The sequence below is a fragment of the Pelophylax lessonae genome (genome assembly GCF_965119305.1).
Source record: "Pelophylax lessonae genome assembly, chromosome: 10".
Taxonomy (NCBI): domain Eukaryota; kingdom Metazoa; phylum Chordata; class Amphibia; order Anura; family Ranidae; genus Pelophylax; species Pelophylax lessonae.
Genome location: NC_138777.1, coordinates 54,723,635 through 54,749,919, shown reverse-complemented (window position 1 = coordinate 54,749,919; position 26,285 = coordinate 54,723,635). Strand labels below are relative to the sequence as shown.

General features: G+C 46.9%; 1 protein-coding gene across 2 annotated transcripts in view; it reads left to right on the top strand.

Annotated features, from left to right (window-relative positions):
* Nucleotides 1-26,285, top strand: part of QSER1 (glutamine and serine rich 1) — a 154,971-nt gene that overhangs the window by 119,139 nt on the left and 9,547 nt on the right. For both annotated transcript variants that reach the window (XM_082270010.1, XM_082270009.1), the window contains exons 11-12: nucleotides 1,238-1,387; nucleotides 19,125-19,220. In XM_082270010.1, the coding sequence (XP_082126136.1) occupies nucleotides 1,238-1,387; nucleotides 19,125-19,220 (246 nt within the window). The remainder of the gene's footprint in view (nucleotides 1-1,237; nucleotides 1,388-19,124; nucleotides 19,221-26,285) is intronic.

Below are 26,285 nucleotides of genomic sequence, written 5' to 3'. Positions count from 1 at the left end.
CACGATAAGTCCGAATGGCTGAACAAATTGCTCCAAAGTGATCCAAGAGGGTAACATGGAAAAAGCAAAGCGCTCGATAGTGTAAAACCAACGATTTATTAAAAAATCTAAAGAAAGCAACTTGCAAACAAAACGTTGAGAGCGTGGGTTTGAACGAGCCGCCGGCCGGTCGGCTCCTCCGCCTGTCCTCAGACACGAGATGGTGACGTCAGCACGCCGCGACCGACGTACGTTTCGTCAAATGTGACGCTCTCACCGACAGACGTAGCTCCCACCCCTCTTTTCTCTGAAGAGTTGTGTTTTTTAGATAGTATTCACTGCTTGCAACTAAACTGAAGATGCAACGGTGAGGCCAGGGGTAATAACCCAGGGACCACGCTCTCCTGGGCGTGTCAAAGCCTTTGGCTCTACTTGGTCACTCCTAGTGGGAGGGGCTTATTACCCATCCATCTATGATTTAAAGCAGCGGCTACGTCCGACGGACTCGGAGAAATGTATTTTACGGTAAGTAAAAAATCCCATTTTGCCACATAGTTGCCCAACAATGAAACGGTACATTGAGGTCAGCTTGTAAGTTGGAAACATCCTGTAAGGAAGTTATTCCACTGCAAAGATTGGTGTCATCCGCAAAGAATGCATAGGACGTGGCATAAAGATGACTTTGAAGCCAGAAAAGTCTGAGGGGCAGCCAGAGAACCACCAGCCTTGGCCACTGGCTGGGGATGAAGCATGCTGAAGATGGAGGATAGACAGGCTGATGAAGATGCCAACTGGCTTCGAAGCGTATCCCGTATCTACAACGCATGTGTCTACAGTGACGTTGGGGAATTCCAGTCCTGGGTTGAACACCGATTGCAGTTGCAGTGACACCGGCTTCCTCCATTTTCAGCATGCTTCATCCCCAGCCGGTGGCCAAGGCTGATGGTTCTCTGGCTGCCCCTCAAACTTTCCTGGCTTCCAAGTCACCCTTATGCCATGCCCTACACATGTGTACCTTTTTGTGAGTGCATTTCTATTTTTTAATAAATTGTCATGTATTTTATCTCAATGCCACACTCTGGGGTTGTGCTGTTGTTTCTTTTGTTTAATTTTAAAGCTTATACGTTGTTTTTTTATTTAAATGTATTGGTAAATTTAATCTGTTCAGGGAGTTTTTTGGCCTAATTTGGGAAACTACATTATAATGTGGCGTAAATTAACATAGTTTTTTGGGGATTTTCTCCCCTTCTCTTCATAGAATGCCCTGGAAAACTACCCAGATGTAACTACCATTAATCGTGATATAAAAGGAAAATCGGGAGTGACATCTGTGTGTAAAATAAAAGTGTATGGCAAGTGGTACAATAAGAAGACTATGCGGCCAATAAAAACTCCAAAGCAGTCACAGGTAATTTTTTATTTTTTTTTATTTTATTTTTTTAATGTGTGTGTGGATTTGCTTTGGGTTTAAATTGCACCCGTGGTCATGCTTGGTTGCCTAAAGGCAACTCCTGAGAATCCCATCTTATACGCCGAGTTTAAAAATCCCAAAAGTAAGTGTAATCTATGAAAGCCCCGGCTGTCTGTGCCCTATTCATCAGCAAGGTATTGTAAGTACCGCAAATGTATTCCCTTATAAATCTCCAAAGTATTGTAAGAAAGTATAAAATTCTCAAGGCGCTGGCTGTGCTGGAATCCTGTACCGGGATACTGTACCGTAGCTTCGGCTATGTAGTATACCGTGCTGAGCTAATCACGGTGAGCGATGTATTCTATTATTGAATGCAAAGCCTACTCGATTTGGCGGAGTCAGCGAGTTGGGATTATGTTACTCTGACTCCGCCCATCCGAGCAGGCTTTGCATTCAATAATAGAATACATCACTCAATGTGATTGGTTTAGCACAGTATACTGTATGTAGCTGAAGCTATGGTACATACGGTATACCGGTACAGGATTCCCACACAGCCAGCGCCTTGTGAGATTACACATCTACCGGTAATACTTACAGTACCTTGGAGATTTATAAGAGCATATATTTACGGTACCTTGCGGATGAATAGGGCACAGACAGCCAGCGCTTTCATAGATTACACTTGCTTAATTACCGTTTGCGATTTTTATGTTCGGCGCATATGCTTTATGGTGTTGCCTTGCTTTTGCTTCGGAAGGGGGGGGGGGGTAGCCTTATACGGCGAGTATAGCCCAAAACCTATGTATTTTTTTTTTTTTTTCTATTTTTTTTTTTCCTTTTATTTTACATACAATATCCAGACCAAAAATATAGAAATACAAAAAACAGTATTAGTGCAAACAAGTACCAGGGGGGAGCACCCCGAGGTAATGTATAGTAGTTCAACAATAAGCAAAATATAAATTAAATTAGAAAAATCTGGGAAAATAGAAGAATGGAATAGGATAAGGAAGGAAAAAAACAAGAAGAGGAGAGAAAAAAAAAAATTAGACGCAGCAGAATTTAGTCTGAGCCGATTGGGGGAGCAGCCTTCAAGTTACCAAGGGAGTTGGCTGTGTCTCTAGCAAGATACCATTCAGTAAATCTGAAAGGATGTATCATGTCCGCCAGGGTCTCTCCTGAAAATGTGTGCTCCAGAAATGATCTCCATCTAATAAAAAATCTGCGGGTAGAGCGAAGACTAGACAGCATAGCATCAAGTCTCTCCAATTGGCATAAAGATATCAAAGATCGTTGAACCTGTAAAAGGTTTAGAGGGATGGAGTTAATCCAGTTGGCCATGATGGTCCTACGTGCTGCCAAGAGACAAAGGCGAGTCCATTGTGAGAGGTGATGGTGGGGCCCGTCCCAGAAATGGGGGAGGGTATACAACTGAAAAGACAAGTATCGGGGCCTTGGGTAAGCACATACCGGAAATAAGATGGATATAGTCCAGGACGACTCTATCCCAAAAATTGCTGATGTGGGGACAGTCCCAGAGTCAATGTAAAAGTGTGGGGCACATAAATTTGCACAATGGGCATTGTGATTGGGTGGGGTCAATCGGCTGATGTCGAAAAGGAAAATAGGCCTGATGCATTATTCTAAAGTGGGTTTCGCGCCAGCTTTCTAAAGTGATATTGGCATGTACACTTTTATAACTCTTGATATGCTTTTCTGGTAACATTTCATCTCCCAGAATGTGAGACCATTTTTGGAATAATGTCCATTGAATCTTGCATAAGGAATGACAAACTAGATGTGTATATAAGGTAGAAATGGAGTAGTCTTTTCGATGAAGCACTACATCGACAAAAGAGGACTGAAAAGGATTTATCCGATGTCCACAGCAGGTCCGCAGAAAAGAGGTGATTTGTAAATAAAAAAAATGAGTAGAAGGGAGACAGAATTCCTGGCTCAGAATTTGAAATGGCTTGAATTGGTTGGTAGTGTTCTCGTACAACGAAGAGACTTTAGTTAGACCCAGAGATGACCATAGTCTGAAGACTGCTTGTGAAATGGAGGGAGTGAACCTATGTTTTAACTTGAAAAGTAGGGGGGTCGTCTTATACGCCCAGTTGTCTTAAATGCTGGAAAATACGGTACTAGGGCCAATTTAGACAGGAGCCAATTAACCTACCAGCATGTCTTTGGAGTGTGGGAAACCGGAGTACCCGGAGGAAACTCACGCAGGCACAGGGAGAACATGTGAACTCCAGGCAGGTAGGTAGTGTCGTGGTTGGGATTCGAACCAGCAACTCTTTTACTGCTAAGCGAAAGTGCTAACCACTACACCACTTTGCTGCCCATATGCATGGAACGTGTGAAAATAGGAAGATGGAAGATTTCCCCTCTATTTCTTTTCTGGGGACAACCTTAAGCGCCGGTTCACATACACGCGACGCTACTTCCCGGGCGACCTCCGAGATCGCGGTGCGAGCAGCGTGCCGCGACCTCGGAGCGGCCGCCACGGACTTCATAACATTGAAGTCTATGGCGGTCGCCTCCTGGTAGCCCCGAAGAAGCCCCGGACCCTTTTTCTAAGTCGGAGCGACTTGTGTCGCTCCTATTAGAACGGGTCCGCAGCTTCCCTATGGGAGGCGACCTGTGAGGCGACCAGGTCGCCTCACAGGTCGCCTGAGTGTGAACGGGGGCTTAGTGTGGAGTTTTCCTTTAGTTTCAATGATGAGCATAAATAAGGAAAATAGAGAGTGAATGTCCCTATTGGGGGCTCAGGCAGCAATTAATACCTAATAGGTCTTTTAATCCCTTTCCATTCTAGCCAACTAGACTTAAAAAAAAAAAAAAAAAGTTTTGCCTTTAGTTATTCTTTAAAGTCCCAATATTTTTTTTAAATTTTACTTTGCAATGTGTGTTTTATTTTTTTCTTATTAATCTTTTTCTGCGTGTTCTAAAGATGCTAGTTCCCTGACATTCAAATCAATGTAGGCTTCCCTAACTTGTTTAACAAGTATGGAAATTAGAAGCACCGACTAACTACATATTTCTATTTATTTTTTTTAACATGAATGACTGAGGAAGTACCAAAGCCAGAGAAAGCCAAGCATCTCTCAAACATCTCATTTTCAGGAGTTTAGCAGTGGCGGCCCATGTGTTTGTTTTAAGAAGGCAATTCTGTGGAGTGTTGTTGGTACATTTTTGCCCTCCCTAACCAGTGTGACCTACACAATATGGCCAAACTTTGCCAACACCTGACAATTTTGCCTACATGCGCTTGCTTGGCAACCCATTCCATAATCGTTGGTAGTAATATAACTCCCCTTTGCAGGTATTACCTCCTTTTCTAGGAAGCTTTTCCACAACATTTTGGATTGTATTTGTGAAATGTTATGCCTATTTAACCAAAAGAGCATTTGTAAGATCAGGTACTGATGTTGAACGAGAAAATCTGGCTCAAAAAACAAGTTAACCCCAAAGGTTTTCACTAGAGACGAGTCAGGGCTTTGCGTTGGCCACCTCAGTTCCTCCACACCAAACTGCTCAAACCGTGAGATTGATTTACTACTACTGGAGAGTGCTAAATGTGGTGCAGCTGTGCATGGTAGCCAATCCGTTTCTAACTTCAGCTTGTTCAATTAAGCTCTGACAATAAAACCTGGAGGTTAATTGGTTTTTACGCAGAGCTGCACCAGATTTTGCACTCTCCAGTTTTAGTAAATCAACCCCCATGTCTTTTTAGAATTTGTTCTGTCCACGGGGGCACAAAACCATGGCCCCAAACCATGGCCAAAAGTTTGGAAGTACACACTTGTCTAATTGTGTGCTGTAACCGTTCTCTTAACTGAAACATCTGAACTCAATTATTTGGAGAGGTGCCCACATACTTTTGGCCAGATTTGTCTCCTCACTATATTAGGGAAATGTAGTGTTTTTTTTTTTTTTTTTTTTATTAAACCTATATTTCTCTTTCGTTCATTGACTGACACCGCTGTGGAATCTTCTTGACCATTGGGTTATGCTGCCCCCTACGGGAGTAGTACACTAGGCAGGAAAAAGCTTTACCACGCCTATGGGGCAGTCCCAGGGGGTATACGCCTGCTTCCTGCTATAGGCATTTTTTATAGGCATTTCAGTTTTTTTTTTCTGCCTCGTCGGGAGTAAGGAACTAGTTCCTTGCTGGGATCTCTGATCCTAGCATTTTTTCATTTTTAAATAGATTTTTTTACCTATTATTTTCTGTTCCTGTGAGAACTACAATCAACTGCTGGGCTGAGCGACGTACTGAATATTCTAGATACTTAAGGTCTCCCCAGTCCGGCCTGCGAGCAGGCAGGCCTAAGCTCCACAGTATATTGGCCGCAACATAGCCCCACTGGACGGGGGCTAGGCTCCGAATTAAAAGTCTCGCGAGTACGCATACTACCTGGTCGCGGCCTAAGTCACAGCGTTCCTCCTGGCCGACAGCACCCCAATTCCGGTGGGGAGGTGATCTGTCCAGAGCAGGACCCTCCCGGTTCCACGGTATGGTAAGTAGTTGGCCTCCCTCTACCCCTTCAGGGTTTTGGGGTGGACGTAGGCCCCTCCCTGGGATGGTGGGACCCCAGGTTCCCCTACTTCTCCCCAGCCCATCTCGGGTCACAGTGGGTCTTCGGCACCCCCCTTAGCCCCCACCCCCTCCCTGGAGGTTGTGAGCTGGCATTTGCCATGTGCTCTAAAAGGGGGCTTTATTTGGGGCTGCTGCTGGCTGGTTTTCTCCAGGCGCACACTGATGGTTATAACAGGGTCCTTCGCTACCCTGAGGGTTAGTGACCTGGGCTACAAGATCGAAATTTCTGTCTTCTCCTCCAGAGAGGTTTTTTCCTTCCAACCTGCGTTTGTCCCTAGACTGCCTGCGTGGTCTCTTCGGGAAAGTAACAAAATTTGCTACTACAAAGGGTGATTGTACCGGTTCCAAACTCTGAACATTTTCGGGTTTTTTATTCAAACCTGTTCACCGTTCCCAGGAAGGAAGGCAAAGTTCATTCAATCTTGGATCTCAAAGCCCTGAACTTTGTGCGGGTACAGAAGTTCCAAATGGAGTACATTCGTACAGTAGTGGCATCCCTTCATCAAGGGGATCTTCGGGCCTCTATCAATATAACAGTGGGGAGAACAAGTGTTTGATACACTGCCGATTTTGCAGGTCTTCCTACTTGCAAAGCAAGGTACTCTTCAACTGAGAGACAGAATCTAAAACAAAAATCCAAAAAATCATTGTATGAGAAGGATGAGTACAACCCCAAGAACACCAACCATCCCAACCATGAAGCATGGAGGTGGAAACATCATTTTTTGGCCATGCTTTTCTGCAAAGGGGACAGGACGACTGCACCATATTGTGGGGAAAGGGTGGATGGGGCCATGTATCGTGAGATCTTGGCCAACAACCTCCTTCCCTCAGTAAGTGCATTGAAGATAGATAGCGGCTGGGTCTTCCAGCATAACGACCCAAAACACACAGCCAGGGTCACTAAGGAGTGGCTCCGTAAGAAGCATCTCAAGGTCCTGGAGTGGCCTAGCCAGTCTCCAGACCTGAACCCAATAGAATATCCTTGGAGGGAGCTGAAAGTCCATATTGCCCAGCGACAGCCCCAAAACCTGAAGGATCTGGAGAAGCGCTGTATGGAGGAGTGGGCCAAAATCCCTGCTGCAGTGTGTGCAAACCTGGTCAAGAACTATAGGAAAAGTATGATCTCTGTAATTGCAAACAAAGGTTTCTGTACCAAATATTAAGTTCTGCTTTTCTGATGAATCAAATACTTGTCATGCAATAAAATGCAAATTAATTACTTAAAAATTATACAATGTGATTTTCTGGATTTTTGTTTTAGATTCAGTCTCACAGTTGAAGAGCACCTATGATAAAAATTACAGACCTCTGCATGCTTTTTAAGTAGGAAAACCTGCAAAATCGGCAGTGTGTCAAATACTTGTTCTTCACACTGTATAGTATCTCACAAAAGTGAGTACAACCCTCACATTTTTGTAAATATTTTCTTTTCATGTGACAACACTGAAGAAATTACACTTTGCTACAATGTAAAGTAGTGAGTGCACAGCTTGTATAACAGCGTAAATTTGCTGTCCCCTCAAAATAACTCAACACTCAGCCATTAATGTCTAAACCACTGGCAACAAAAGTGAGTACACCCCTAAGTGAAAATGTCCAAATTGGGCCCAGTTAGCCATTTTCCCTCTCCCATGTCATTTGACTCGTTAGTGTTACAAGGTCTCAGGTGTGAATGGGGAGCAGGTGTGTAAAATTTGGTGTTATCGCTATCACTCTCTCATACTGGTCACTAGAAGTTCAACATGGCACCTCATAGTAAAGATATCTCTGAGGATCTGAAAAAGATTTGTTGCTCTACATAAAGATGGCCTAGGCTATAAGAAGATTGCCAAGACCCTGAAACTGAGCTGTAGCAAAGTGGCCAAGACCATACAGTGGTTTAACAGGACAGGTTCCACTCAGAACAGGCCTTGTCATGGTTGACCAAAGAAGTTGACTGAACGTGCTTAGCGTCAAATCCAGAGGTTGTCTTAAAGAAATAGACATATGAGTGCTGCCAGCCTTGCTGCAGAGGTTGAAGGGGCAGGGGGTCCGTCTGTCAGTGCTCAGACCATACACCGCACACTGCATCAAATTGGTCTGCATGGCTGTTGCCCCAGAAGGAAGCCTCTTCTAAAGATAATGCACAAGAAAGCCCACAAACAGCTTGCTGAAGACATGCAGACTAAGGACATGGATTACTGGAACCATATCCTATGGTCTAACACCAAGATAAACTTATTTGGTTCGGATGGTGTCAAGCGTGTGTGGCGGCAACCAGGTGGGGAGTACAAAGACAAGTGTGTCTTGCCTACAGTCAAGCATGGTGGTGGGAGTGTTATGGTCTGGGGCTGCAAGAGTGCTGCCGGGACTGGGGAATTACAATTCATTGAGGGAACCATGAATGCCAACATGTACTGTGACCTACTCAAGCAGAGCATGATCCCCTCCCTTCGGAGACTGGGCTGCAGGGCAGTATTCCAACATGAGCACAACCCCAAACACACTTCCAAAGCTACCACTCCTTTGCTAAAGAAGCTGAGAGTAAAGGTGATGGACTGGCCAAGCATGTCTCCACACTTAAACCCTATTGCACATCTGTGGGGCATCCTCAAACAGAAGGTGGAGGAGCGCAAGGTCTCTAACATTCACCAGCTCATGCCATGCCATGCCATCATGGAGGAGTGGAAGAGGACTCCAGTGGCAACCTGTGAAGCTCTGGTGAATTCCATTCCCAAGAGGGTTAAGACAGTGCTGGAAAATAATCTTGGCCACACAAAAATATTGACACTTTGGGCCCAATTTTGAATTAGGGGTGTACTCACTTTTGTTGCCAGCGGTTTAGACATAAATGGCTGTGTTGAGTTATTTTGAGGTGACCGCAAATTGACACTGTTATACAAGTTGTACACTCACTACTTTACATTATAGCAAAGTGTAATTTCTTCAGCGTTGTCACATAAAAATATATAATAAAATATTTACAAAAATGTGAGGTGTACTCACTTTTGTGAGAGACTGTATATGTCGGACATCAGCGATTCCTACGCTTTGCTGTGGGCGAGGAACATCATCAATTTGTCTCTTTTGGTCTCGCCTCAGCTCGTCCAGTATTCAGGAAAGTGTTAGCCCCAGTGTTAGCATTTTTGCGACAGCGGGCGTTTGCGGTACTGGGGTACCTGGATGATCATCTTCTGCGAGCAGTGTCTCAGACTGCTCTAAAGGACAACCTGCACATTACTGTGCGGACTCGGCAGGAGTTCAGTTGGATATTCTTTCTTGCTCATGAACGTTTTATTAAATAATCAATTTACAATTGTTATTGCATTCTATATCAGATTGTGAGGGCAAGTGCTGTTACTATCACTTTCCATCTATTTTGTGTTTATTTGAACAGCAGCTGCAAATTGAATACATTTTTTCTCCAATCGCCTTCCAGGACGGCCCAAACATGAGATTATAGGCTCCTCCTACCGGAAACACAATCAATTAAACCTAGTTAAAAGGCCCCACCCTTCCCTTCATCCTCAGTTTAGATTGTGTTTCTTCCTACGAAACATTTGTTATTTTTTACTGACCTGCAGACTTTTTGATAGTCCTATGGTCACCCTGTGAGCCAGGTTCAGCGAAGCCACAGAGTAGAGCTCTACCTGCCACCCCTCCCGGGTTTCTCACAGGTCGCCTCTTCCATCGGTGGTGACCCTCTAGGTGTCTTTCACCGTTTGTTCCCGGCGCCAGCAGCTCTCCTCCACGGATCGGATTCGAATTTCCCGCTGGAAGTGACGTCAGACGCGAGCGCCTCAAGCCTCACGCTCGGAGCGGAAGAACCCGACAACATCCGGTGACGTCAGTTCCTGCACAATGCGGAAGAAGGTGGAGGAGACGCCGGAACCGCTTCCACGCGGTAGTGCAGACTCCCAGGCCACAGGAGCTCGGACAGCTGCCAGGGAGATGAAGCCTTCTACTCACCCACCGGGGAAGGAAGAAGCGATGGGCCAAGCAACAACAGCCAAACCCAGGTCGGACCCGGGTAAGTGCTGCAATGCATCTAACTTTCTCCACAAAGAAAAGTCTGCTGATGTCTTTTGCTTTCCTGCAATGCTTGATGTTCCCTCTCCCTGCCCATAGTAGGACTGTTTAAGTGTCCTAGGGGCCTCTTACCCTTTTCAAAAAATGGAAGAGTGATACTAATTGATGTTGTATCCGGTCTTCCAGAGTCCCAGAGCGGTGTTCACGAAACCTCTACTGTTGCACCTGTAGGGTTAGGATCCGTTGCCTCTAAAAAGTGCGGTAATTGTGCAGACAAACTCCCTAGTTCCCATACAAAGCCTTTTTGCTACAAGTGCATTTACAAGCTAGCAGGGAGAGAGTCTTCAGCCTTAATGAAGGACTTTCTAAAAACAGTCCAAGAAGAAATGTCAAATATCCAGACTGTAAAATCCTCCCTAGGGAGCTCAGGAACCTCATCCTCTCCTGCAGGGGAAGGTATCTCCTCACAGGAGAGTCTTTCGGTTAAGCCAGGACAAGCTAGCCAGTCTCTTTCTCAAAGTCTGCCTTCAGGATTGCAAAGGAATAGTCAGGAGGAAGAGGACATAGACCGCTCTGTCTCCTTATCCAATTCAGAGGGAGAAGGAGATAGGGACTCAGAAGAAATAGAGGAAACAGAACCATCCAGGAATCTGTTTGGGCTGGATAGCATGCAGGGACTCCTTCAAGCAGTATATGCCTCTGAAGAAATACCCGATGTGCAAAAAGGGACATCAGCCCAGGACAGACTCTATAAGGGTCTAGGTAAGACTCCTAGAGTTTTTCCCATCCACCAATCCCTCAAAGGGTTGGTTCTTCAACAATGGCAGCGCCCAGAAACTAAATTTAAGAGGCCAGTGTCATGGAAACGGAGATTCCCCTTCAAAGAGGAGGATATAGATCAGCTGATCAAAAGTCCCAAATTAGATGCGCCCTTGGCTCAAGTGACCAAGAAATCTGACCTCTCCTTTGCCGATACAGGCAGTATTAAGGACGTCATGAACAGGAAAGCAGAGTCCCTCCTGAGGAAAGCCTGGGAGTCCAATGCCTCTACCATGGCTCCGGCCTTGGCTGCCTCCTGTGTAGCAAGAAATACCTACTGTTGGTTGGACAGGCTAAATAAAAATTTACCCCAGGATAAGACTCAGGACTTGCAGGACTCACTGTCCCTAATTGGGAAGGCAGTAGCTTACCTGGCGGATGCAGCTGTAGTAGCTGCAGCCAAGACAGGTGCCCTCTTAAACTCAGCCAGAAGAGCCATTTGGCTGAAGGAGTGGGAGGGAGACCTCACCTCAAAGACAAAACTCTGCTCTTTGCCTTTTTGAGGGATCATTATCATCATTATCATCATATCGTCATATTATTTGGTTCTGGGTTGGATGAGGTCCTAGCCAGGTCCTCGGAAAGGGGGAAGAAATTTCCAGTAAAAAGGAAGGATATTCCCAGGAAATTTTTTCGAGGCCCCCCAGGAACAAAGTCAAAATAGACGAAAAAGGAAACCCAACAAGAGATGGGGATTCAGGAAGGGAAAACAAAGGAATAATCTGCTCTTTCCCTCCACCGCAGGCTCAAGAGACAACAAGTGACGCCAGCGTCAAGGTGGGAGGCAGGCTGAGCCAATTTCTCACTCAATGGAGAGAAATTTGTTTCCCCATATATTTACAAGCTAATTCAAGAAGGGTACCGCCTTCAATTCACCGCAATTCCACCCACCACAATTACCTTAACCCAGGTCCCCAAGAAACCAAGTCAAACAGGCTCTGCTTCAGGGAATCCAAGAACTTGCAGAGCAACTGGTAATAACTCCTGTACCAGAAGATCAACATCTTCAGGGGTTCTATTCCCACGTGTTCGTGGTCCCAAAACCATCAGGCAAATTCCGCCTAATCATAAATTTAAAGAAACTCAACAGGTTCCTGACGTACAAAAAATTTTCAATGGAAACAATCTATTCTGTATGAAAGAACTTACTAAAGGATGTCTTCATGGCCACTTTAGATCTCAGAGACTCTTATCTGCACGTTCCCATCCACCCAAAACATCAAAAGTTCTTAAAGAGGAAGTAAACCCTCCTCTACAACTTGTACCTATAGGCAAGCCTATGATAAGGCTTACCTATAGGTACTGTAAATATCTCCTAAACATGTACCGTTTAGGAGATATTTACCTTACATGTCGCCAGTGACGTCACTGGCGCATGCGCTCTGAAGGAACGGCCGATCGTGCCGTTCCTTCAGAGCCCTGTGCCGTGACTGCCGGCTCCCGCGCGCGTGCGCGGGAGTGACGTCACCGCGGCTCCGGCCAATCAGATGGCCGGATGCCGCGATCCCGGAAGACGGGCGACTAGACATGTCGCCCGTCATAGAGGTGAGTGAGCGGCACGGCGGGGGCTCGTTCTGAGGTAAGTATTGCATAATGAGCTAATATGCGATGCATACTAGCTCATTATGTCTTTCTTTTGCAGGGTGTAAGAAAGAAAAAAAAAAATTTATACGAGTTTACAACCTCTTTAAGGTTTGCCATAGAGAACGAGGGGATAACGACTCATTGGCAGTTCAGGGCACTGCCCTTTGGTCTAGCCGCCAGTCCAAGGATATTTACGAAAGTCCTTGCAGAGGCAGTAGCACACCTACATATGTTAGGGATTGCTCTGATTCCCTACTTGGACGACCTACTGATTTTCGGGAGATCCGAGATCCAGGTAGATCTAGATACCCATCGGGTAATAGAGGTCTTGGAGAGCTTAGGATGGCTCATCAATCTGAATAAGTCAGCCCTGATACCATCCCAACTACGGAACTTTCTTGGGTTCCTGGTGGACTCAAAGGCCCAGAAACTATTTCTAACCCAAGAGAAAAGGGAAAAAATAGTCTCCGCGATCCAGGCGTTAGAGGACTCCCCATCCTGCTCCAGAAGAGAAGTTCTGAGAGTTTTGGGGTTCATGTCAGCCAGTATACCAGCTTTGGTTTGGGCACAGCTACACGCAAGGGAACTTCTGTTTTTCCATCTATCATCCTGGGACAGGAAAACGGAGTCCTTGGACGAACAGGTCATCCTCACCCCTCAGGTCAGGGAATCCCTGAAATGGTGGAAAGTGCAGACCAACTTGGACAAAGGCAGGCCCTGGGGACAATGGGACCCTGTAGAAATCACCCCGGACGCCAGTACCCAGGGTTGGGGGGCTCACATGGAAGGAGCCCAAGCACAGGGAGTCTGGGAGTTGGCAACAATGCAAGCCTCCTCAAATTTCAGGGAGTTGAAAGCTGTGGGAGAGGCCTTGAAAGCCTTCAGAGAGAACATCCTCAACAAGGAGGTTCTAATACTCTCAGACAATACTACTACGGTAGTATACCTGAACAGACTAGGAGGGACCAGATCCAGACCCCTCTTGGATCTAGCTACCTCAATCCTAGGCTGGGCCGAGGAAAGAGTTATCTCCCTAGTAGCGGTCCACATCAAGGGGGTAAACAACCTGCAAGCAGACTTCCTCAGTTGTCATCTTATTCAGGAGGGGGAACGGGAGTTAGATCCAAAAATTTTCCAAAAGATAACCCAGAGGTTCGGAACACCAGAAGTAGATTTGTTTGCCACAGAGCAGAACAAGAAAGTGGAAAAGTTCTTCTCCCTTACCAGCACCAGGGGGATGATGGGCCTGGATGCACTGGCCCAACCTTGGCGCTTCAGTTTGGCTTATGCCCCCCCCCCCCCCTGATGTTCCCAAGGGTTCTTCAGAAACTGAACCACTCAGAGGATCTTCGGCTGATTCTAATCGCCCCTTGGTGGCCAAGGAGGCCTTGGTTTGCCACTCTAAAGACCAGGGCACTAGTTCCCCCGTGGCACCTGCCGATTTCTCAAAAGCTGTTATCTCAGGGTCCGGTTTTCTGCCCAAACCCGGAATTTTTTCAGTTGACAGCTTGGCTACTGAAAGCCAGCTCTTAATTTCAAACGGTTGCTCACAGAGAGTTGTAGATACTCTCCTGCTGAGCAGGAAGCCTATTACCAAAAAAATCTACACTAAGATATGGAAGATGTTTTGTACCTGGGGTAAGCAAAAGGGTTTTGTTTCCCCCTCTACCCCTCTAATTCTAGAGTTAATACAGGATGGGGTGGATAAGGGTGTGGCCATTAACACCCTTAGGGTACAAATTGGGGCCCTCTCAGTGTTCCTTGACACCCGTCTGGCGAGAGAGCCACTAATAAAGAGATTTTTGTTAGCCAGACAAAGAGTTACTCCTTTGTTAAAAGACAGGTTCCCACCTTGGGACTTGACAAGGGTCCTAGAGGCGTTATCTAGGCCTCCCTTCGAACCTTTGGGGGAAATTCCCCTCCAAATGTTGTCTCTTAAGTTGACATTTTTACTGGCCATCACCTCAGCAAGAAGAGTAGGGGATCTCCAGGCCCTCTCTATCAAAGAGCCTTTTATGACGGTATGTCCGGACAGGATAGTTCTAAAACCAGATCCGCTCTATTTACCGAAGGTGGCATCTCCTTTCCACACAACACAGGAAATTAACTTACCTTCTTTTTGTGATAATCCTAAAAACAGCAAGGAAGAAAGGTTCCACTGTATTGATGTTAGAAGAGCTCTTCTCATCTAGACAGGACAAGGAGTTTCAGAAGATCAAACCACCTTTTAGTCCTCCACTCTGGACCCAGGAAAGGGTTGCAGGCCTCTAAGCCTTCAATATCTAGATGGATCAGGCAGGCAATTACCAGCGCTTATGAGGCATCAGGTGTCCCAGCTCCTGTAAAAATTAATGCACATTCTACAAGAGCCCTAGCAACATCCTGGGCTGAGAAAGCAGGAGCATCCTGGGAGTCGATCCGCAAAGCAGCCACTTGGTCCAGCCACGACACCTTCACTGAAACACTACAGGATAGAAGTTCTGTCTCAACAGGACCTAACCTTCGGACGCAAGGTCTTGCAGGCAGTTGTCCCACCCTAAGGTAGGCCAGGGGTAATCTAGTATCCTCTCATGTTTGGGCCGTCCTGGAAGGCGATTGGAGAAAACTTACCGTTAGTTTACCGGTAACGACTTTTCTAAAGAGCCTTCCAGGACGGCCGGCCTACCCGCCCTATTAAAAGGGTGCAAACAAGTTAAAAAAGGGGTAAGTACCTGTGGACTGAATGTTAAACACTTCCCTCAAGGAATCTGGTTGTGGAAGATACTTTTTTACAACTGAGGATGGAGGAAAGGGTGGGGCCTTTTAACTATGTTTAATTGATTGTGTTTCCGGTAGGAGGAGCCTATCATCTCTCATGTTTGGGCCGTCCTGGAAGGCTCTTTAGAAAAGTCGTTACCGGTAAACTAATGGTAAGTTTTGTATTAAATGTGTTTTAGCGAGGGTTATTATTTGGATTATTGAATTTCCAGAAGTCTGTTCTGGTTCCGTCCACCAGGTTTGACTATCTGGGTCTGACTCTGGACTCAGCAGCCAGAGTTTCTTCCGCTGAACAAGTTCCAGAAGCTGTAGAATGTCATTCGACTTCTGTTGCCCAGCAGTCAGTCGTCTCTCAGGACTTGCATGCAAGTGCAGTGTGGGTGCTGGACCTAATGGTGTCTGCCTTTTTTGAGGTGGTTCCATTTGCACAGTTCCACACGAGACCTCTGCAGAGAGAGATTCTTGCCAGTGGGACAAGAATCCACAGTCTCTAGACAATCTAAAACTGCTGAGCCGCAATACGAGGGGGTCCCTGATCTGGTGGCTTCGCTCTCCGGCTCTTCGACTGGGAAAATCGTTCCTTCTCCTGTACTGGGTGGTGGTCACCATGGATGCCAGCCTGTCTGGTTGGAAGCGTCTTGGGCACGGGATGTCCTCAGGGGGTTTGGACACTGGAGGAGTTCAGACTACTGATCAATGTACTGGAACTTTGGACGATCAGACTTTTTCTGGCCCATTGGACGGTTTGTCTTCAGGGGTGTCCAGTACGGATTAAATCGGACAGTGCCACGGCCGTGGCATATGTCAATAACCAAGGGGGCATAAAAAGGTGTTCTAGCAGGTCGGGAAGTAGCCGGCATTCTAAGATGGGCCCAACGTTTTTGTTCCAGCTCTCTGCTGTGCATATTCCAGGGGTGGAAAATTTGCAGGTGGATTCCCTCAGTCGACAGGCTTTGGACCAATGAGAATAGTCACTTCATCCCAGAGGTGTTAATTCAGCTGTGTCTTTAGTGGGGAACTCCCGAGGTGGACCTGTTGGCCTCTCACCTCAACAGGAAAGTGCAGTCATTCTTGGCAAGATCTCGGGATCCTCTAGCCTAAGCCACAGACGCACTGGTGGCTCCTTCGGGTCAGTATTGTCTGATATACGCCTTTCCCCCTCTGAAACTTCTGCCAAGACTACTGTGAAGGATCTCGACAGGAGGAATTCCGGTCATCCTAGTGACCCCAGACTGGCCTCTCTGGTCTTGGTACACGAATCTAGTTCAGCTGGTTGCCAGTGTCCCTTGGCGACTCCCTCTCAGAGAAGACCTGTTGGCCCAAGGGCCGATCTTCCATCCTGCTTTACAGTCGCTGCCTTTAACAGTTTGGCAGTTGAAAGCCAGGTGCTGTAGGATAGGGGGTTGTCTGACTCGGTGATTCCCACGCGGGTAAAGGTTATAAAATCTATCTCTAGGAATATTTACCATCGCGCCTGGAAGTGGTACATTGTGTGGTGTGAGTCCTGGGGGTTTCTCCCCATTCCTTTTTGGTGGCTCAAATTTTGGCATTCCTCCAAAGAGGTGTAGAACAGCTCCTGGCCTTGGGTACCATCAAGGGCCAGGTTTCCTCCTTGGCGATTTTTCTTTCAATGGCCTTTGATTTCCTTGGTTCACACCTTTTATTCAGGGGGTTTGCAGCTTGGCTCCACCTGTGTGTTCTCCGTTGCCTCCGTGGGATCTCAATTTGGAACTGTCGGTTCTTCAGAAACCGTCTTTTGAAAATATTTGCTTATATTTGCCCCTGCTTATATTGTCCCAGAAGGTAGCCTTCTAGGTGGCAATTACTTTGTTGGTTCACAGAGATCAAGTGGTGCTTCACCTTGGTCAGTCGTTCCTGCCTAAGGTTGTCTCTGGTTTCCATCTAACTGAAGACATTGTGTTGCTTTTCCTGTGTCCTAACCTAGGCATCCTTAGGAGATTGCCTTACATTCTCTGCTGTGGTTCGGGCAATTAGGGTGTACCTGGCGGCTACTGAGTCATTTAGAAAATCAGACTCCCTATTTGTCCTTACGGATGGACCTCCCAAGGGGTTGGCTGCGTCTGCCGCTACAATTTCCAGATGGGTCAGACAGACTGCAGCGCAGGCCTATTCAGTCAAGGGTCAGGTTCCTCCTTTCCCTCTTAAGGCACATTCCACGTGGGCGTTTAGTGCCTCCTGGGCCTTCCGCCATGGGGCGTCAGTGATGCAGGTTTGCAAGGCAGCCACTTGGTCGTCTGTGCACACGATCAAAAAAATTTTACAAAATCGATATGTTGGCATCTGAGGATGCTGCTTTTGGGCGCAAGGTTTTGCAGGCTGTTCTTTTCAGGTGAACTGCGGTTGTTCTGGTCGAGGTCCATGCTGCCTGGTTGGCTAGGTTTAGCCTTTGGGATTTTTTTCTGCTGTGTTTTTTTGCCATCCCTCATGTTTGACACTGCTTTGGAATGTCCCAATGGTCAAGAAGATTCTGGAGCTGTGTCCGCCAATGAACGAAAGAAAATTTGATTTTTGTCATACCGTAAAATTTTCTCTGATGTTCATTGACGGACACAACACCCACCCCTCTATTGAGTTGTTATTTTTTCTTCTGATGGTTCATTCACACGAATGATCCGATCCGCCTTTCAGTTTTTTAGGTGGATCTGATCGGCTCCTCTATGCATCCCTATGGGGCAGCGGCATCCGATCCTGTCCGTGAAATCCGGACGGATGGAAACCCTATTTTCCATTCGTCCAGGGGATCAGATCGGATGAGAGCGGACAGGCGGTCCACTCTCATCCGATTCCTCATAGAGAGCAGCGGGGCTCTGACACCTCCCTCTCCGCACACAGATCAGTGGGGATCAGTGTATCAATCCCCCGCTGAGCAGCACCGAGTCCACCGACGAAGAGGACCGTGTGAAAGGAGCCTGACACTGCTTGCAACAAAACTGAATTCCTATAGCAGGAAGTGGGAGTATACCCCCTGGGACTGCCCCATAGGCACGTGAAGCTTTTTCCTGCCTAGTGTCCTACTCCTGTAGGGGTCAGCGTAACCCAATGGTCAAGATTCTGGAGCTGTGTCTGTCAATGAACATCAGAGAAAAGGATTTTACAGTAAGACAAAAATCCAATTTTTTAAAGCGTTTGTTACTGCCCCCTCCCCCCAAAATATTATTCTGTTCTTTTTAAAGCCTGATAAACTGCATAGTGCTTGTGCAGTTATTTTTCGATTTCTAAACTGTAAATAACATGGCTGATCCTGCCAGTTCCTGTGTCCCCCTGTGTGTCTTGACCACGATAATCATGGCTGCTGAGCCCTGACACCATGGTCAGCTTACGTGCCTCCGTCTTTCCCAGCACTCCTCTCTCCCCGCCTTCCCCTCTCACTGTTGGCTCCTGTGTGTGAGCCGCCCCTCCTAGCACCGTTCCAAACAGTAGTATTCACTGCCAGCCCCCCTGCTAGGATAAAATGTACTATACAGTGTAATTTTTTACATTTCTTCTAAATACCTTATTTCTCCTTGCTGATCAGCGATCATGTGACTGCCGGGCAGAAATCAGAGGGAGATCTTGGCCCCTCCCTTTGTAGTGCATACATTCAGGAAAGAGACCAACGGGTGGTCACGTGACCACTGATCAGTGGGGAGAAATAAGGTATTTAGAAAAATTTTAAAAGAGGACATACACAGTAATAGTACATTTTATCCTACCAGAGAGGCCAGCAATGATTGTGATCACTGGCTTTACAACCCCTTTGACTCTTACACTATGCTAAGCTAGTGTTTTGTTGAAGCTAACCTTGAACGTTAGAATTACTTGTTGACACTTTTATAAATCTCTCAGATGTCAGCTGAAATCATCGACACCTAACTTTTTCTTAGATATAGTTTCTAGTTTTAGTTTTAGTGACTTCTGTCATGGCATGTTTTGTCTTTTATTTTTTTTTACCAGGAGTTCCCCATAGAGCAAGAAAAATCTCAGCTGTATTCACTTTATCATGCACTCCACCATTACAAGTACCACATATATCTTATATGCAAAGATGAGGTAAGTACTATTCATTGAATTTTCTATTCAAGAGGAAAAAAGTGTATATAAATCACCTGTCTTCATAAATACCCATAGAATTCAGTAGAGCTCTAAAAAAGGATCAAACCCTTTTTTAGCAGAAGTATATGGTAAACAAAGTCTGGTAGGTGTTTGTAATTGAATGGGGGTTGTCCTGTATAGTTTGTCAGTGGGGCTGACTCTTAAAAGCACTTTCGTTAAACAGATTTCATAGTGTGATCAAATAAAAAATGTCAATGCAGTTTACCCTGACTGTTCTGAACAGCTAAAAATGGCCCCGCTGTTTGTTACTCTTAAGCCCCGTACACACTGAGCTTAACTGAATGCCAGCTGACATTGACCGGTTCATAAAAAAAAAAAAAAAAAATCCGACCGACTTTCGTCCCAAGTGTAAGCTTGGCCTGCTTCTGTTGGACATCCATGCTGGAAGACCAGCCGCTAACTGGATCCCAGTCAGCGCTCTCAGCCAGAGGGTTCTGGTGGGGGGGCGTGGCCACCCACCCCCTGTAAGAACACAACAACTCAGTGGAATAGATCGCTGTACTAAGGTCTGATTGTTAGTACAGTGGCTCAACTGGAGCTGGCAGTCTTTTTTTGTTCAGTTGAGCGGGAAAAAAAAAATGGCGAGTACCAGGCTTTAGGGACAGTGTCAATGGGCCTTGGGCTTCTTTCGATTGGCTACAATTTGACCTCAGTTTGAGATGCTTTTGGGATCTAGAAATCTAGAATTTATTGACTGGTGTATTTGACCTGCAGTTTACTGCCTGTTGACTTGCATAGACTCTGTAAAGGAATGAAAAACCTGTCTGACTTAAACAAAAGTCCATTGACGCAAGAACTTAGACAACATCCTGTCTGTGGTAGGTCATAGTCTGGCTGTACATAGACCTTACATTGATTAGCTACCATATTTGCCCCTCTAACCGCATTGCAGTAACTGTGAAATAGCCATCTTCAGCTTGCAGCTGGGATCAGCAACTGTTGGGGTTAAGAGAAGTTCAGGATTAAAAAAAAAAGTCTTTCGTTTACTCACACACAGCTTCAATTCTACAGACCATTCTGCCTAGTTCAGGAGTAAGGAGCTGGCTCTCTGCTAGGATCTGCGGTCCTGGCATTTTTTCCTATTTAAATGGAATTTTTAACTTTTTCTTATTTTTATTCCTGTGAGAACTACAGTCAACAGCCTGATTGGGCGACGCACTGGATATTCTAGATCCTTACGGTCTTCCCAGTCTGGCCTGCGAGCGTGACCCAACTACTAGCTCCGCGCTAAGTTGTGCGCGACATAGCCCCACTGGAGGGCGGCTGACCGGCGAGTGAACACCTCGCGAGGTCGCATAGCCCTGGTCACGACCGTAGTTGCGACCAGAGTTGCAGTGTACCTCAGGCCGCAGCACCCCCATTCCAAGATGGTGCGGTGGACTGCTGGGAGTGGTGCCTGCCTGGTGGCCGTGGTATGTTGAGTAGTGTCTCCCCTCCTTTCCTGCGGAATTGTTAGGGTGGTCGCAGGCCACCCCCCAGGGAATGGTAGGGGCCCCCCCTGTGTCCGTCCTCCCCTTGTGCTTTCCCCTCTTCCGTGCGGGGTTCCCCCCTTTATTTGGATGCCTTCATCTGTCCACTGTCTCTCAATCCCCCCCCAGCCCCTGTTTGGGGGCATGGGTGAAATTGGGTAGGGGGGGCTACATGGTGCTGGGCTGGTGGAGCGGTGGGTGATGCCGCTGTCGGTCCCTGTTAGGGGTGTTTGTACCTGGGTGCTGCAGGGGGGCGGGGTCCAGGGTCCCATGCAGCGCCATGTGATACCGGCATTTTTCCGTGGTCTCTGTGATTCTCGGTCATGTTTCTGTAGTTCAGTGGCCATGTTTTTGTTTTCCCTATAGAATTGCATTGGCGGCCATTTTCCTGTAGTCTGATACAGTGCTGAGGCTGTGGAGGCCTCTTTCCAGCAGTGTAGCAGATCGTTTTGGCGCTTTCCAGCTCGGGTGGTGAGTCTCTGGGGGTACACTATCCTTCCTTGCTGTATACAGTGCCGCAGGTGCGCTGCTTCTCGAAGTGCCACAGGGGAGAGGGGCCTATTTTTATTTATTTATTTATTTTTTCTTTGCTAAGCAGCACAGTTTCGCTTAACCCTTTATGGTCATGGAGCCTGGGGAGCTTGTTTCTCCACCCGATCCACTCCTGGAAGCTGCGGGACCCTCTGGGTCTCAGTCTGCCCTGGCAGCCATGATGGCAGCCCTGCAGTCACTAGTAGCCAAAGTAGATATGGCCTGGCAAGAAGCGCCCCCCACCTTCACCTGTATTTTCCTCTGCCTCAGATTCTGAGGTGGATTTTGCTGCCGCGGACGAGGGTCAGCCCATTGGGTCTGCGTCCACGCACGCTGAGTGCTCAAATAGTGAGGATGAGTCATCGTCCTCTGCAGCCCCGCATGAAAAAACACTGGTGGAGGCCCTGATTGTAGATCTTCCAAGGTGAATAAGGTTTTTACCTTTCCTGCCTATTTTGACGAGATTGTCACTAGTCAGTGGGGTTCCCCTAAAAGCATGGTTGGACTACCGAAGCGTTTTGCTAGAAGATATCCCTTTGAGGAGTCTCTTCTGAAGAAACGAACGGCTCCACTGTCGGTGGACTCTCATGTTTCCAGGCTGAATAAGACCACACTTTTTCCGGTTGAAGATTCCCCGTCTTTTAAGGACCCTTTGGACAAAACCTTAACGGAATGGGCTAAGATTTCGCTCCAGGATCTGGACGGGAGTCAACATCCTTCTGAGCTGGCGGATCAGTTGATCCAAGGGTCACAGTAAATTTGTGATGCATCCCTGGATGTGCCCCCCCCCCCCCCCCCCCCCGGACGGCAGGGTTTCTGTGATGGCGGTGATCCTTCTGGTCAATGTACTGGTCAGCTGACCAGGCTTCTAAAAAGTTACTGACTGATCTTCCCTTTGTAGGTGACCATTTATTCGGTGCCTCTATGGAAGAGATCATTAAGGGCCTTGCGGGTCGCAAGAGTACCTTGCTTCCACAGGCTGCTAAGGGCAAGGAACCTCGCCGTAAGCGGGGTCCCTTCTTTTCAGCTCACAAGTGGCCCTTTCGTCCGGCTGGCTCGCAGGAAAAGGGCTCAGGATCCACCAGTAGCTTTGCGGGTGGCTCCAAGGGACCTTGGAATGGTAAGTTCAAAGCAGGCGCTTCTGGTTCCATAGACATGCCTTCCCTAGCCTGAAGGGGCACCCTCACTTGCGCCTGGGGTAGGGGGTACGTCTTTGCTTCGTTCTGGATCTGTAGACCTTGCTCATTCAGGACAAATGGGTCCACGATCTGATTTGGTTTGGTTACAAGATCAAGTTTTGGTCCTTGCCTCCGGCAAGGTTCTTTCCTTCCAACTTGCGCCTGTCTCCAGAGCGGCTACAGGGCCTTTACGGAGCAGTGCAGGACCTGTTAGCACAAGGAGTTATTGTGCCAATTCCAGAGTTTTTATTCAAATCTGTTCCCAGGAAAGAAAGCAAGGTTAGTACAATCTTGGATCTCAAGGCTCCGAACCACTTTGTGCGGGTTCGGAAATTTCAAATGGAAGGAAGTAGCTTTCCTTCATCAAGGAGATGTGCTGGCTTCTATAGATCTCAAGGACGCATACCTTCATATTCCAATACATGTCGGGCATCAGCGTTTTCTTTGTTTTGGCATGGGGGAGGAGCACTTTCAATCGTGGTGTTGCCCTTTGGTCTCGCCTCAGCTCCTTGTGTGTTCACAAAGGTTTTGGATCCAGTTCTGGCCTTGTTATGGCAGAAGGGGATCCTGGTACTGGTTTACCTGGGCAATCTGCTTCTGCGTCCAGAGTCTTCCTCTGCTCTAGAAGCCAACTTGGAGGTTACTGTGCGAACTCTGCTGGAGTTGGGGTGGACACTGAATTTTCAGAAATCTGCTTTGTCTCCGTCCACAAGGCTGGACTACTTGGGTCTGACACTGGACTCACCGTCAGCCTGGGTGTTTTCCTCAAACAAAACTGTTGAAGCTACAGGAGGCTGTTCGGCTCCTGTTGTCCAACCCTGGATCATCTCTTAGGACTTGCATGCAAGTGCTGGGTCTGATGGTCTCCACCTTCGAGGCAGTTCTGTTTGCACAGTTCCACACCAGACCTTTGCAAATGGAGATTCTGATCAAATGGAACAAGGATCCGCTGTCATTGGACAGTCTGATTCTGTTGAGTCGGAGTTCAAGGGAGTCTCTACTATGGTAGGTTCGGCTCCCCAGCCCTTCGTCTGGGAAAATTCTTTCTTCCCCCTGTATTGGACTGTGATCACCACGGATGCCAGTCTGTCCGGATAGCGAGGAGTCTTGGGAGTATGTTCAGCCCAAGGTGTCTGGACTCGGGAGTCCAGGTTGCCAATCAACATCCTGGAAATTTGGGGCGATCAGACTGTGGACAGATCGTCTGCAGGGGCACCCTGTGTGGATACAGTCGGACAATGCAACGGCGGTGGCATATGTCAACTAATCAAGGGGGCACAAAGAGTGGGAATGAACGATATGTTCTGGCCCCCTCTGCTGTGCACATTCCGGGGGTGGAGAATTGGTAAGAGGACTATCTCACTCGGCAGATGTTGGATCTGGGATTATGGTCTCTTCACCCGGAGGTATTTCATCAACTGTGTCCTCGGTGGGAGACCCCCGATGTGGACCTGCTGGCCTCCCATCTAAACAGGAAGGTGCATAAATTAATATCAAGGTCGCGGGATCCTCTGGCCGTTGGTGGCCCCTTGGGGTCAGTATCGTCTGATTTACGCCTTTCCTCCAATACAACTTCTGTCGAGATTGCTATGCAGAACCTGGTAAGGCTGGTAGCAGTAGCAGATGTCCCTTTGAAACTTCCTCTCAGGGAAGATCTTCTATCTCAGGGACCAATCTTCCATCCTGCTTTACGGTCGCCTGCTTTAGCAGCATGTCTATTGAAAACCAGGTGCTGAAAGATAGAGGGCTGTTGGAGTCAGTGATTCCTACGCTGTTGAAGGATAGGAAATCTACTTCCAGGAAGGTTTCATCATAGAGTTTGGAAGGCATATATTACTTGGTGTTAGTCTGGGGGGGGTTTCTCCCCGCTCCTTTCCTGTGTCTTCCCTGTTGGAGTTTCTAAAATTGGGTGTAGATCAACGTATGGCCGTGGGCACCATCAAGGGCCAGATTTCCGCCTTGGACATTTTTTTCCAAAGGCTGTTGGAGGCGAAGTCTTTGGTTCACACTTTTTGCTCTCTGGCTCCTCCGGTGCAATCCCTGGTACCTCCGTGGGATCTCAATTTGGTTCAGTCGGTGCTTCAAAGGCCTCCCTTTGAAAATATTCAGGAAGTTCCTCTGTTCACTCTGTCGCAGAAGGTGGCTTTCTTAGTGGCTATTCCGCACGTCACGTGTCGGAGTTGGCTGCATTGTCCTGTCGGTCACCTTGGTGATTCATAGGGACTAAGTGGTGGTACGACATGGTCAGGCGTTCCTTCCTAAGGTTGTCTCGGGGTTTCACTTGAATGAAGACATTGTGCTACTGTCCCTATGTCCTTAGCCTAAACATCCCAAGGAAATTGCTTTACATTCTTTAGATGTGGTACGGGCGTTCTGGGTTTACCTGGCAGTGACTGAACCAATTAGGAAATACGATTCTTTGTTTGTTGCGGACAGACCTCGTAAACGGCAGGCTGCATCTGCTGCGACCATTTCTAAGTGAATCAGGCAGACGGCGGTGCAGGCCTACTCCATTAAGGGTCAGATTCCTCCTGTCCCTGTTAAAATGCATTCTACGAGGGCGCTTAGTGCCTCCTGGGCCTTCTGTCATCAGGCGTCAGTGGTTCAGGTGTGCAAGGCGGCTACTTGATTGTCTGTACACACATTCACAAAGTTTTTATAATGGATATACTTGCATCTTTGGATGCGTCCTTTGGCTGCAAAGTTTTGCAGGCTGAAGTTGCAGAGGCTTCCGCTTCTTGAGGGTGAAAATTTTTTTCTGGTGGTGAGCTCCTGTTACCTGGTTGGCTACGTTTAGCTTTATTGGGAATTCTGTGTTTTGCTATGTTTTTTCCCGCTCATCATGTTGACACTACTTTGGGACATTCCAATGGTCTGAAGAATTGAAGCTGTGTCTGTCAGTAAACTAAAACAACAATTTAAAACCCGTGCTACGTGTAAATATGTGGATGAATGATGCAGCTGCTGTTCAAGTAAAAATAATGCAATGAAATATACAATTCCGTGCAATACGTCAATAAAGTGCCTATAATGCTGAAATAGTCCAATATACAGGTCCTTCTCAAAAAATTAGCATATTGTGATAAAGTTCATTATTTTCTCTAATGTACTGATAAACATTAGACTTTCATATATTTTAGATTCATTACACACAACTGAAGTAGTGCAAGCCTTTTATTGTTTTAATATTGATGATTTTGGCATACAGCTCATGAAAAACCAAAATTCCTATCTCAAAAAATTAGCATATTTCATCCGACCAATAAAAAAGTGTTTTTAATACAAAAAAAGTCAACCTTCAAATAATTATGTTCAGTTATGCACTCAATACTTGGTCGGGAATCCTTTTGCAGAAATGACTGCTTCAATGCGGCGTGGCATGGAGGCAATCAGCCTGTGGCACTGCTGAGGTGTTATTGAAACCCAGGATGCTTCGATAGCGGCCTTGAGCTCATCCAGAGTGTTGGGTCTTGCGTCTCTCAACTTTCTCTTCACAACATCCCACAGATTCTCTATGGAGTTCAGGTCAGGAGAGTTGGCAGGCCAATTGAGCACAGTAATACCATGGTCAGTAAACCATTTACCAGTGGTTTTGGCACTGTGAGCAGGTGCCAGGTCGTGCTGAAAAATGAAATCTTCATCTCCATAAAGCTTTTCAGCAGATGGAAGCATGAAGTGCTCCAAAATCTCCTGATAGCTAGCTGCATTGACCCTGCCCTTGATAAAACACAGTGGACCAACACCAGCAGCTAACATGGCACCCCAGACCATCACTGACTGTGGGTACTTGACACTGGACTTCAGGCATTTTGGCATTTCCTTCT